Here is a 14,094-nt window from a genome sequence, read left to right as displayed (position 1 = left end):
GCTATCTGTAAACAAAATCAGTGTGGCTGTCAAGCGGGGGATCAGTTCACAGAGGAGTGTGGTAGAGGATGATGATGATGAGAGAGGAGGGCAGCAAGAAGAGGAATCTGGGGTGGAGTCATTGAGACACAGAGGGAAACTGGAGCTCTGCCTTACTGAGAAGCCAAAAAAACAAAACATGCCCACAACTTAAACAATACCAATCACGATATACACAGGGCTCCAAGTAAGGACTATTTTCATTATTGATTTATCTGTTGATTTTCTTTTTCTTTTTTTTCTTTTCACAATTTCTTGTTCCATCCAAAAACTCAAAGATATTCAATTTGCAATGATGTAAAAAAAGAGAAGCAGCGGATATTCACAATTGAAAAGCTGAATCCACAAAATCTTGCATGATTAATCATTTAATTGATTCTCAAAATAGATTCAGAATAATTTCCTGTCAATTGACTGATCAATTAATCGACTAATTCTTTAATTTCTTAATATCACAGTTTCCTATAGCATCAGTTTGCTTGTTTTACCAACATTACGAAATCTAAAGCTATTCATTTTATGATCAAATAAAACAAAGAAAAGCAGCAAATCCTCACACATGAGAAGCTGGAACTAGGAAATGTTTGATATTGTTGTTTGTTAGTTTTTCTTTGTACTGGTTTATTGTTTCAGCCCTACCAAATAAAAACAGATGAATGTCACGCAGTACAATGCTCTGTTGCACTGATCTCAGTCTCTCATTCTTATTCAGAACCACACGTGTCAAACTGTTGCCCGGAGCTGTCTGGATGGAGGCTACTTCACTCTGTGGAAAAGCTAAAAACCGGATTTCATTTAAGAGTTTCCTTTCCATCTACATTCTGATGGACCTTCAGCATCACATCCAGTGAAGAAATGATGGAAAACGGTTGCTGTAAGCACACAATGTCACACGCACGAATAATGACTCAATGTCAAAAACTCGGCATCAAACCAAGCGCTGATGAAAGTGTACGTACATGTGCGACAGCTTCTGCATACATGTATGCGTTTGTGTGTGTGTGTGTGTGTGTGTGTGAGTGTGTGTGCGTGCGGACGACACGTTTCTATTCATGACTGGTTGATGTGTCACGCAGTGAGCTGCAGGCTTCACACAAACATATCCTCTAAATGTGGGAATTCCTGTGATGTAACGTTTCTCTCAGTAGGGGAGTGACTTCCGCTGTGAAGAGCAGGCAGCATCACTGTATGTGTGTTTACAGGCTTTTTTTGTTGTTTTGTTTAGGGGCTAAATGAGACAAACAAGCCACGGTCTCAAAGAGGGAAACAGAAACAAAACAAACACAGAGAGGTTTAGAGAGAAGGATGGCAAAAAGGGTGATTTTTAAAAAGTGTTGGGAGAGAGAGACAGAGGGCGAGTGGAAAAAAAGGAGAGAAAGTTGCTTGTTTCCATCAGCAGTGCTGTGATCAATATCTATGTCTGACAGGGCAGTGCTCCAGCCTTTACCGTAAATCACTTCCTATTATGATGGAGCCTCTAAATCATACACACACACACAATAACTGACCTGCTGCGAGCGAACACACACACACACACACACACACACACACACACACACACACACACACACACACACACACACACACACACACACACACACACACACACACACACACACACACACACACACACACACACACACACACACACACACACACACACACTTATATTCGTTCAAACAAATGCCCTCTTCAGCACACACTAGTACTAGATATTTATGACCTAAGAGTACATTATCAAAAACAGGCAACACACAGCAATACGAGAGCAGGAACATATTGACTCTGTCCAGCAGAACCAAACTTGCCCAACTTAAGCTCGATTAACATAATGTGTGCTTGGGGAAGTGTTGCTCAGGCCCAAGAGAATGACGTATGACTCCTGCTGGGATCATTTCAACAAGCATGTGAATGTTTATGGACATTTAGGGAATAAAAGGGAATCCATCTTCATTTAATCAAAAATCATTTTGTGATTGTCAACTAAGCCACAGCATTTTTTATTTTTTTTTATTAAGCAAGTGGCAAATTAAAGGTACCTACACATCTGCAATGAAGACGTCAACCAGACAGTTATAACAAGAGATTGGTGGATAGTCAGCAAGCCACATAGACAGATTTAAGAATCCAATACTCACTGGTTCAGTTCCACATCCAAGAGGAATTTTCTGCCAAAAGCGTCGACTTGAAAGCTTGCTTGGGCCACATGGTTCACCTAAAAAAGGCAGAGACGACAGGTTATCTTCTATAACTAACGACACTTATTATCATATTCATGGATCAATTCATCATGATATGCAAGGATCAATTCTCCTCTACATTGATGGATGGCTGCATTGTCTTTTTCAGCACCAATCACCAGTGAGGATAAGGGTGTTTTAATTAAGCCATCAAGGTCTCTCTTCTTCATCTGAATTTCTGCAAAGGATCTCACGCAACACTTGAGCCACAAATATGAAATACAATTACACACACTTATGTAAACACGCATATATTATTTTTATCCTGCTGACCATTCATTTCTGTTTACCAGACTGGGTTTGTAACAGTTCCACTGAAGCATATTTTTTACTGGCAGCATTGATATGTATACACAGAAACATACAAAGGCACAGTCTTTTCTGACTGCATGTGCTGCGTGTGATTGATTTGGCTGGAGGAGGGTCTGATTCATTCCCAGCTCTGGACACATGTGGTACAGGCTTCATTACACACCCTTGGTCAATGAGAACTCCTCACAATCATTCCTGTGCAGGTCCAGAGGTGTCCCAGAGGTGTCCCAGCCAAAACACAGCACACCCTCCCCCAGACTCGGCCCGAGGGCTACCTTCATTACAAACCAGACACTGCATGACAACGAGAGGAGGTGGGGGGGGTGGGGCTGTTTTTTTTATTTTCATTTGAGGAGGTGCCTGTGTGCTCACCCAAGGACGACCTGAGCCTCTGAGGTCCCCACTGACCACAGACTATTGTTTGTAGGCGTGTGTCTGTGCGTGGTCAATGCATATATGTGCGGGTAAGAGGGTGTGTGTGTGTGAGCACGGCACAAAGGGCAATCCCTTTCCATGGCACACTTGTGATGAAATCCAATCTGGCAGATTGGATCCATGATGGGAGGAGGTACCAGTAATTGTGTTTAATGAAAGTGCATCCCAGCTTGACTGAGCTGGGCCAATATTCTGAAGCCAGCACTGACTCTTCTTACATTGATTTCTGAGTTATAGCAGGCCGGACTTTCCACTCACGACTGTCAAAGTATGAGTGTAAGTGCTATCAATGCACTGCACGCAGACTGAGAGGCGGGAAGGCAAACAGACAAACCAACACACACAGATTCCACTTAAAGTTTGTTTTGCCACCACTTTGCTGAACTCCACATTGCTCAATCAGCGGTGAAACTGAAAATAGGCAACGCAACAGAAGTCTATAAATAACCTGCTGTGTGTCACACATTGTCAGAACTATTTGACAGATTTGTTTTTAGGCTGTTGATCTAAAAACAGCCAAATAACTGATCCAACTTCGTGCACGGATGTTTGCGGACCAGATTCAACTCTCTCTGGAGAATAAGAGACTCAGAACATCAGAACTCAAATCAAAGCACCCGTCTCCTCCTCCTCCTCCTCCTGCCCTGGATCTAATCCTGACTTTAAATGTTTATTTTATAGCTTAATCAGAACTTTGAGGCTGTTACTGATTGCCCGTTATTTTTAATAATCATGAGCTGACTCAATACATTTTTTGGAGTAATATAAACATCTCCTGAGCTGTAAGCTCAGGAATAACACGCTTATCATCACCGGCTTCAGCGAAGGAAATTGACTTAAAATATGAAAATATGAGGTTTCAGGCATGATTTGGCATGCCTGGCATGCAAATGTTTTTAAGAATCTGTGTAGGAATTAAAAAAGTTCTGTAGCTCTGCAGAAGTCAGTTTTTCTCCTCGCTTTAAATTTGTTCCGCGACAAACCTGTGATTGAGGTTAGTATCGGCTTCAAAAGGAAAATATCAAAATGATATCTAATGGCAGATGGTTCCTGCTTGTTAACCCATTGGGCTGCAGCTCCGTCGGAGGTGTGAGAGAGACAAAGGGTTAACACCTCCCTGCCTGCTGCCATCTGTAGCCCTCTCCACTCTCTGAGCCCTGAATAGGCTGGCCTACACAAACCTGAGCCGCACAAATTAAAAACGCACGACAGGCTTGCCCAATGCTAATTGACTCATCTCTTGAAGCAAACCCAGCAGAAATGCTGCTCCACAGAACTGAGTCAGTGAACACAGTTACAGCTGATTATGATTATTGCTGCAACGTATCATTATAACTATGTGGACGTCTTTCATTGTTAAACAATGTTGTGTTGCTGATTGGGTTTAGATAATCACAAACAGCTTTCTGCATACTTTGTTACATGGTGACTTTAGTGGGAGGCCATGTCCAAACTAATTTTAACCCATTCATTGCACGCTTTACCTACAAGCCAACAGTGTTCTCCTTGTTCCAAACACTGGCTACATTGCAAAATAATGGGAAATAACCGTGAACATATGTATATTCTTATTTGAATGAATGAATTATCTTGGAAATCAATCCCTCTTTGGAAAAACACATTTCCTGCAGATTATCACAGTCATCCTCAGATATTCAGCTAGTACAGCAAAAAAGATAATGAATTGAGGCAATATTGATATTTCACAGTTAAAAGAAACTGATAATATATCAGTGAAAAGTTGAACATTAACACATTAAAGAAAACAACATTTTTGACAAGGAAATTTGGCTATTACAGATTTGCGAACAGATGTACCAAGGTGGGACAACACCTAAATAAACTTTAAAGTCACTGCCCTTTGGTGGACAGGCTATGCAACGGCGACACGGTTTCTAAATTAACTTAAAATAGTGTAACTTTAACATTTCTCTAACTTCTTGGTTCATATCGGCTCTCCTATACACAGATAATGCTTTTTATCTGCGAGAAGCTGAATTCTGCTGATAAAATCGTGCACCACGATGTATCAATCGAGCTCCAACAGTTCATCTCTGGCGAGTTTCATTGATGACTAAAGTGAAAAATGCTGCTTAATGGGTGTCGGTGAGGCAGCTGCTGGGACAGCAACCCAGCTGGACACATAGGATGCAAGTTATCACTAAATAATGAATCCTCATTGTTGGCCAGATGACTACAGCTGATTCACTTCAGTAAATGTGCAGTGTTGACAGAGTAACAATTGAGGACCAATCAATGTGCTGAAAATGTAATAGCAGTTCAAAGATCGAGTGATCCGTTTCGGTTTTTTTTGCATATGAAGGCAGTGATGACCCATGTAGCACCCGCAGACAGTCTAATTAGAGTGCCCTGTTCCTGCCTAAATGTTTCAAGCTTATTTTGTTTTGCTTGTAATTAATTCTCTGAGGAGAAGGGCAGAGGAGGAGACGAACCAATGCAACATATAAACACGCAGGAAACAGAGAGCAGCGCATATACACACACAGCCTCCAAGCGGACACGCTAGAAAACACGGTGTGGGCTACCTGTGTGGAGCCGGAGCTGGCTTTAACCCGGGTGCTGAGCTCATCCTCGGTGATCTGGCTGTGGTTGTGCCTGCTGTAGAGCAGGCGGAGAGGCACCGTGTCCTCCTTCCCGACAAACCTGCCTGCATCACGAAGAGCCTTCAAGCTCGACAAGGCGTCTCCTGCACAGAGAGGAAAACACCGATTTCATCACCCGTCTGTCCCTCCGTGCGGGAAACAGTTACACATTCAATCACAAATAGCGCCATCTGAAATGTCGATTGGTCCCATTTCCTTTGATAAACACGAAACAGCTACAGGCTACATATTCGAGATGGAGACCATGAAGTAGCCGAAGCTATAACACACAAAACAAACAAACACGGGCCCATTAATGGTGATGTAACGCTTTGTTTACGGGATCATAATTAATGTAATATCTAAAATAGCATCAGTTACCATTTTGGGCATTAGGGCTGCTCTGCTGACCGACGTGCATCAATCCACAGACGCACAAAAGGGAAATCCACCATCGCGGGCGCATCATCAGCATTCTCTCTCTCTCTCTCTTGTTGGAAATTACAAAACAATGCGGTATTCCAGGAGCAGGCTCTCGGGGTCCTGCCTTCGCTAGGGGAGCTTGAAGCCTGGGCTGGTCGTCTGGTTAGCGCAGTCCCTCTGGTTAGGGGCCATCGGGTTCCTTACGAGTCTGAACGCCGAGCGCGTCTGAGCGCACCGACACCCCGCGGATCAGCAGTACGGAGGAGGCGTGGAGGAGAGAGACAGGGAGGGGGAGGGATGTATGGGAGGAGAGGACTGGGGACACCTCCTTAAAACACATCAATATCCAGCGGCTCACTGCAGAAACGCCTAATGCATAAATATGAGCGCGCTGTGGAGACGGGATGGTGAAAAGCTGCGGGCCCGGTCCTCCGCCGACTGGGTTGATATCATCGCTCGCCTCTTCCACCTTCGTCCATGTTTAATTCGTTCAGGAGCGCCATTCCTGTCCAAAATCAGCCTTTTTATTATCGTCATGAGTCACTCCATCACTTGTTGTCAAAACGGGAAAATTAATAAATCCCTAGTGTCTGGTGATATTGTTTTCGTGGATGTTTTATAAATGTTGTCCCTATATGGCACAATTGATCGCTTAATTCCTGTCATATTTTCCAGTTCTGCCAAAACAACAACCAGGAACATGTTTAGAAAGACCTACACAGATGACTAAACCTGGTGTGGACTTGCTCCTGAAGCTGATCACATGCTAATGTGGCTCTGGGAAAGAGTTCAACAGAAGATATTAATGCCATTTCATGTTTATAATGGATCGAAAACAACCAACGAACATGATGTGAAAACTTAATTTCCCCCATTGTTTTCATTTGTTCAATGCACCTTATAATAAACAAACTCCTGTACACTGCAGTTCAAAAGTTTGGATTCGGCGTATGCATGCCGTTCATGTTTTAAAGAAAAACGGATTTCCAAAACATGCAGAGCCCAGTTGCAACGTGTTGTGGTTCGATAATGGTAGAGGGTCACTTGTGCTTTTTGTGTACTGGAAAACAAATTCAAAATCCAAGTTCCAACATAATTCTCCCCCGTCATGCAACACTATGGGGACATCAAATAAACAAGGTTTAATTATGTAATTCTTCCGTTTAAAATGAAAATAATACACCTTAACAGAGGATTCTAAACCTTTGAACGGTATAATGACAAACTTATCCAGAAGGTCTGTGGTGTGTTCGGTTTGCATGTTGTCCCCGTGTCTGTGTGGTTTCTTCTTCCCACCAGTTTAAAGACATGTAAGCGGATTGAAGGCTCTAAATTTGCAGTAACGGTGCAAACATTTGAGTGTGAATAGTTGTCTGTGCGAGTCAGTAGGTGTATAGACTCAGGCCCCGGCCGCCCTGATCAAAGATAAGCGTGTATAGATAATGGATGGAGAAGGAAAAAATGATGCGCATTCAGTTTCACCTTTGCCAGTTTATTTGTGCTGTGCTTGTACCTCGGAACACGTTGTTGCTCAAGTCTTTTTCTGAAAGCCAGTGGCACAGAGACTCCCATTTGATCCAGAGCACCACTTAGAGAGCAGTGTGGGAGAACAAGGCCACTATGCTAATGCACCAGATGCAGGGAGAAGTGCACTTAGGAAGAATCCTAAAATGTCATATATAATATCAAGTACCACACATACAATACATATGCAACCATATGTAAACAATCAGTTCTCAATGTCTGGAAGATTCAAACCACCTTTCTCCAGACTACTGTGTAAAATATTATTAATAAAGCTGCCTTTTTTTTAATAAGATGCTACCTTTCCCGCCCGCAACAGTATTCAGTGGAAACGACCGCATAGAAACTAAACGTACAAATATATTCACACAGTGGAATTTCATAGATTTTCATTTGGCAATAAAAAGGTTTCAAAATTTGTCAAAGTAAAATGCATGTCTAGAAGGCGGCCTCTTTAATACTTTTTTTTTTGGGGTGTTTTTTCTGCAGGTGGCCTTGTATTGTTCATGGCGTCTAGAAATGTTCTCTATAAAACTACGTTTTAGAGTTGAAGTTAGAGGCTGAACTTGATTTCTGTCTAAAACTGAAGAATGTTATGGAATCATTTCAGGACTAAAGCGACTTAGACCGGTTGTGGGCAAATACTGAATAATTCAGTCCACAATAAATTTGCAAAATATGATGAAAACCTATTTTTTCTTCACAAAATAGATTGCTTTTACCTGGATTCAATTCTGTAAAAGGTAATTATGCTGGTTTACCTCTTTCAGGTTTTATATCTTATACAATGCTAAATACCAAATCCACACATCATAGCTGCCCTTCATCTGACTCACTCTGCTGTCTTCGAACTGCAGAAGAATCTAGTGGCTTGTAGAGTCCACGGCACAGACTGTGGCATGTTTCAATAATAATCCAGTTCATGTCTCCCTCACTAGTCCTCAAACCCCAGAAATTCCACATCCATGTCATCAGTTGACTGAAACAGGTCCCAGAGCTTCAGCATGAAGTTGTCTGGAATGTCTCTCTGCTTTACGCTTTCAACGCGTGTGTCCACTTTCCGTCTCTTGCGTTTATAAACTCTCACCCTCCTCTGTATTTTCCGCAGCGGAGAGAAGCTGTGTGAAGGAAGACTTTCTTCTTCTTCTCTTTCTGAGAGGTCGTTTCCAGTCATTTTGTCAACCGATATGTTTCCGTCGTGAACAGCCTCACACACTGAGGAACCCTGCTTCCCATCAGACTCCTCTTGTTGATTTGTTATGACATTAAGACATTTTAAGGAAGCTTCATTCTGGACAATCACATTATGGGAGCAGGAGGTTGAGCTGTTCACGTCTGGAGTTGTTGTTGTTTGGTCCACCTTGTTGACCGGAGTAACTCTGGAGGGAATAGAGGCAACACATTCACCTCTAGAGGGGGCTGTTTCCAGCCTGGGCTCGGGAATTTGAGCCTGCTCAGCTTTTTGAGAGCAAGAAGTCAAAGAATTCTTTCTGCACGGCTGTTTACGTGCAAGAGATTTGTGCTTGGATCTGTCTGGGTGAGTGTAATGGCTCCTCCTCTCTCTCGGACTCAGAGGAGTGGAACCAGTGACTGATCCTATTTGTAAAGTGTGTGCCGAGTGAGATCCCTCATCGACAGTCCGATGCTGCTCTTCTTCTTTAATAATCTCCGTGTTATCGAGATCTCCCTCGTGTCTTTGCACAGTCGTCCCAAACGGTCCCGGAGCCATCAGAACAGAGGAAACACTGCATTTAGGTCTAAACAGGAATCAAAGAAAAGGTTTTGTGAGTAGAGTGGAATAGAAAGATAAAAAGGTCAAAAACACATTTATCTACATGTGAACATTTAATGTTGATGAACGTTTTAGAAGGAATGTGGACAAGTTACCCTTTAGCTTTTGTTTGGATGAGGAAGTTGCAGTGCAGAGTTGAAACCAGTTTGTCCACCACCGAGTATTTGTCACTCTTGGAGAAAGCCTTGTGACGCTCACTCTTTAGATGCTGAACAAAAATACAACAAATCACAGTAGCATTAGAATTGTAACACATTTATGCACAAGGACTAGATGCACTGTTGTAACGCTAATTTACTAACCCTGTATGAATATATCGTAATAAACAGCTTTGTACAAGACTACATATAATCTGGAATTCTTTTGATTTAATAGGATGCCATACATACAGTATATCACTCTAGTCTGTGTTAAAAACTGAATTACTAGCATCAGCAGTTATAAACGAGAACTTAACACTGTGTGCAAGACCTGGTCATTGCACATGACCAAATACCGCCAAAATAATGTCTAAACACATCTTTGATGATTAGGTATTCAAAGAAAATTGTGGTTAATTCAAACAAATAAGGTGAAATATAATCACATTTAATAAGAATAGCTCCATATAGTCATTCAAAATAAAGACATAAAAGGTAGGTCTGCTCATGAATCTTCATATTGGCCCTTCAGTATAAGTTATTGTTTGGTATTGCATTGACAGTTCTCACTTTTACATGCGGTAACTCACCGTTGTGACGTTCTCATATTTGATCATACAGCACTCGCAGTAGCCGCCTCGCTTCTTGTCTTTGTTCTTCTTTCGGCCGTTTGCGAGCTCTTCACTGGCCGAGGCTTTTGCACCTCTGATCCCAGAGGTTGCACAAATAAAACCAAACTAAGGTGAAAACAGTCTGGATTGTAGACATTTTGATGAATTTCATTCAGTCTTGATGGGTGGCTCTAAGAGTACCAACTTCAAATTGTGCGGACAAGCACTTTTCAAACCCACAGACCCTTAAATTCTACTCAAGATCCCAAAGTTTCAAAAGATACAAAATGTGTCAGACTGATTTACACATAAATGTGTAGAAATGTATGCTGGAATAAAGTTTTGATTGATTGATTGATTGATTGATTTGCAAACAGTGTAGACATTTGTAAAAAACAACATTGTAAACAGTGTGGAAAAATGTAAGTAGTTACTTTATTTTCCACAATGTTGAGTTAGTTTCTTTCTTCACCACACCGTATTAATTAAAAACAGAGCAACACTATTAACCGAGAACAGACGTCATTAACAGAACTTCAATAAACAACATAACTGTAAAAGATATAGATTACTGAAAAATACAAAGAGAGCTGGGTGCAAAAGTTAGTTAGTAAAACTAACTTTGCCCCTGAGAGTAATCTTAGGTGGGATTTGGTGGTTAAAATGTATTTTTAAAAAATTCAAAATACACCGTTTTTGTGAACTTGTGACATACTGACCACATTAAATTAGCTGAAAGCACAGCAGAGAAGAATCAACATACCTGCGTCCCGGCTGTTTGTTTCCAGGAAGAAGCTTGTCGTCGACACAGAAGGGAGTACAGGGAGGAAGCGTCTTCAGGTTGAACTCGGGCATGTTCGGCATGGTGAGGTAGATTGGTCGGTAATGTCTGTGGAAGGGGAAAGAACCAGAACAGAGTCAATAGATGTCGTAAACAACTCAAAGACAGTGCAGCTTCGTTTAGTCTTCTGTCTCTTACCTGCTTGAATCCTCCACCTTGACGAAAGGTTTAGTGATTCGCCCTCCTGGAACAAACATCATTCATAGTCCATTTAAAGTTGAGCATATTTACAAAGCATCAAAAACAATGGAACACATTTCTACCGAAAAGAAATAAAAGACTGGTTAAAAACAATATTACATTTACCTCTGCATTTCTGAAAGCCTTGCTTTACTGACGACTCAGCTTTGACCTATAAAGAATAAGCATTTAAAAACACAATTTTACAACGTTAAACCAATCATTTTTAGGATAACAATCCCATAATGTGATTCAATCTTTACAAAAACTCATTTAAGAATTTGAACCCGTAAACCTACACTTGTTTTGACGGCAGTGGTAGCAGCACACCGGCTGCTGACAATCTTTTTTTTCTTCTTAACATATGCGATTATATCTGAAAGTGACATAAAAGATCATTATTTTCATTTATACATTAAAATGAATAAAACGGTTTTATCAGCTTGTTACGTTATCAACAGCATACCATCTATGTAGAGGATTTTCACCCCCCACTCCAGAGCATTTGACAGGATCTTGTTCATTTTCACCCTCTCCTAAAAGCAAACAAATGTGTATAAGCACAGAGAAGACACACGGCAGTTAAAGTTCCTCACTAAACTCAGTCTTCATCTAACAAACCTGCTCTTTCACCACTTTCTCCACCAAAGACTTCCCTCGACTTGGAACAAACTGAAAGACAAAAAAAGAAAATCTATGATATTAATACTTAGTGAAAATGATCAAGAAGGGAATTGCACAGGCTAGATGTGAAATAGACCTAATAGACCTAAAAACATGTCAGCACTACAGCTGATGAATGAAAGTGAACTCACGGTGTCTGTTTGGCCCTGAGACTTGCTTCTGATGGTGTCCCGGTTTGATCGGGGGGGAGGTGAACTTGGGCCAGAGTTCGGGCTGGGAACAGGAGAGTCCTGTCTGATGCAGTGCACATATCTAGCCTCCCTCTTGTTGGACACCAGATATTTGATTTCCTTACTGAAGAACTTTTCAACAGTCTGAGTGACAAACGAGAGAAAACAGGATCGTCTTTTTAGAGAAAGCTTTAAGACTTTTAGAACAGTTCATTCCAGAATAACAACTGCAAACACAGAGGGAACCAATCTAAATACATGTTTAGTACTAATCGAAATGTGTCCATGACAGAGTTTTGAAAACTGTCGAGCACAGAAGCTGGCATTGAATATCCTCCGAGTCTGATTTGTAATCTAATTTACTCAGATATTTTCTCTGCCACTAATATTTCAAAATGTCAACCAATACCCAGCACTTCTATCGTATTGCAATCATCATAAATAGTATCATAACGAAGAAAAAATAAACCTTGGTAAGTCTGGTAAGTGCAGCGACACAAGAAGAACGTTTAAAAAAAATAAAAATATATACAGAGTTCAAAATAGTTTTAAAAAAAAGGAAACTATGCAAGAGCAACTAAAGACAAGATGTTAAACCATTATTGTCCTGTAACAATGCTACCAAACAGAGGAGAAAGCTGGGTGAATCCTGGAGGAAATATAACATTACTTGTTGTGAATAACTCTGTAACTTCATGGATATGTCGAGCTGGTACAGGAGAAATGACAAAGATTCGAACCTTTTCTGAAAGCCACAAAAATAGGAAAAATGTGTGTTTTTTTCTCACCCCTCCCAGGTCTTTGATGTCACTCTCCAATGTCTCTGCTATCCTGTTTGAAGGCAGATCCAGGAAAAACACTTTCCCAGCAAAAGGTTTGACTTGAGCAGCAGAGGACACACATGTTGGCTTAGCTTGGCTCAGCATTGGTTTGTCACCAGTGCTGACTCCTTTCCCTGCAAAGTACAGTCACAGGATGCGGGAGGGAGATTGACGAGCCCCCTAAATATCAGCTGAAGAGCTTGAATAAGTGGTCACTACTCAATATAGTGATGAATCACTTTAAACCATTCATTATATTACTGATCAATGATCTAATCATTAAGTTGGCGTAACCCTTACGTTTCAAACGTAGCTAGCGTTAACTCGAAAACACGGAAACAGACTTTGGTTTTAAAAATAAAAGTTTAGTGTAACATGGTGGCGTTAACGTTAGTAAATAATAACATTAACGTACCTTGCCATTTGGGTCCTGTTTGTCTCTGGGTGCGTTTCGGCTTCATTTTATTCTCTTTCATTGAGATAATATGTTTGTATTGTCTTGAGTCAACATGGAAGTCCTTGTTTGTCCGCTGTGTGTAAACAAAGAAAGGGTTATTTACAAAGAGGGGCCTGAAAACGAATACATGAGCAGTGTAACGTACGTCTATAACTGTTAGTGCGCACTGCTCCCGTTACTAACATTTAACTGTAACTTACCGTCTTAACGTTAACATTAGTTATCGTTTCTCCGGCGGACAGCTTTGTCGGTTAACGTTAGCTGCTTTGCGCAACGTACGCTACATTATTTCGTGAGCTGAAATTTATAATAACAATAATGATGAAACGTTTGCTACAGCAAAGTATGCATTGGCAGGGTATTTTACAACTGTTAAGACACGCGCTAGTCAGTTTACAATTCACAAACACGTATCTTTCCCGCTTTAAATCCAATGGTGGAGGAGGTATGTGTTGCCATGTTTGACACTTTCTGGTCACGTAACCACTGTCACGTTTAAATGCATTAAGATCCCAGTTCATACTCACATCAGTTTTGTAAAAACATATAGTTCAGATTGTTTTTCTTAAAAAATAACTTTCCGTCTTTGGTGAACGCTTTCTGTCGTCCCTTCTGGTTTTACGGAAACTCTTCAACCCTGGCAACCTCAGAAATAAGTAAATGCTCTCTTTGAGTTTGAATGTGATGTTTCCACATTACTGTAAAAAAAAAAAAATAGATAACGTTACGTTAAAAATCTATAGCTAAAATAGTTTTTTTTACAACAACATTGTATACATTGTATGTGCAAATATTTAGTATGACCGTTATTGTATTTAATGC

At 40.9% G+C, this 14,094-nt stretch overlaps 2 protein-coding genes across 2 annotated transcripts in view; both read right to left on the bottom strand.

Moving 5' to 3' along the window:
• adam22 (ADAM metallopeptidase domain 22) overlaps nt 1-6,104 on the bottom strand; it is a 51,369-nt gene extending 45,265 nt beyond the window's left edge. The window contains exons 1-3 of the mRNA XM_076109255.1: nt 6,011-6,104; nt 5,573-5,733; nt 2,178-2,254 (exon numbers count right to left, since the gene is read on the bottom strand). Of these exons, the coding sequence (XP_075965370.1) occupies nt 2,178-2,254; nt 5,573-5,733; nt 6,011-6,104 (332 nt within the window). The remainder of the gene's footprint in view (nt 1-2,177; nt 2,255-5,572; nt 5,734-6,010) is intronic.
• Nucleotides 6,105-7,539: 1,435 nt separating this feature from the next.
• dbf4 (DBF4-CDC7 kinase regulatory subunit) lies at nt 7,540-14,016 on the bottom strand. Its single transcript, XM_076109494.1, has 13 exons — nt 13,473-14,016; nt 13,231-13,345; nt 12,783-12,949; nt 11,956-12,138; nt 11,762-11,812; nt 11,607-11,676; nt 11,440-11,516; nt 11,267-11,312; nt 11,099-11,144; nt 10,883-11,008; nt 10,099-10,213; nt 9,464-9,576; nt 7,540-9,333 (listed from the first exon to the last, which is right to left on the bottom strand). Exons 2-13 carry the CDS (start codon nt 13,289-13,291, stop codon nt 8,511-8,513), a joined length of 1,878 nt encoding a protein of 625 aa, XP_075965609.1. The 5' UTR covers nt 13,292-13,345; nt 13,473-14,016; the 3' UTR covers nt 7,540-8,510.
• Nucleotides 14,017-14,094: the final 78 nt, after the last annotated feature.

This window comes from Anarhichas minor, unplaced genomic scaffold (assembly GCF_050575085.1).
Source record: "Anarhichas minor isolate MPS153535 unplaced genomic scaffold, ASM5057508v1 ptg000041l, whole genome shotgun sequence".
NCBI classification, from domain to species: Eukaryota; Metazoa; Chordata; class Actinopteri; order Perciformes; family Anarhichadidae; genus Anarhichas; species Anarhichas minor.
The sequence above is the reverse complement of the archived record's forward strand: the minus strand, read 5'-3'. Positions and strand labels throughout refer to the sequence as shown.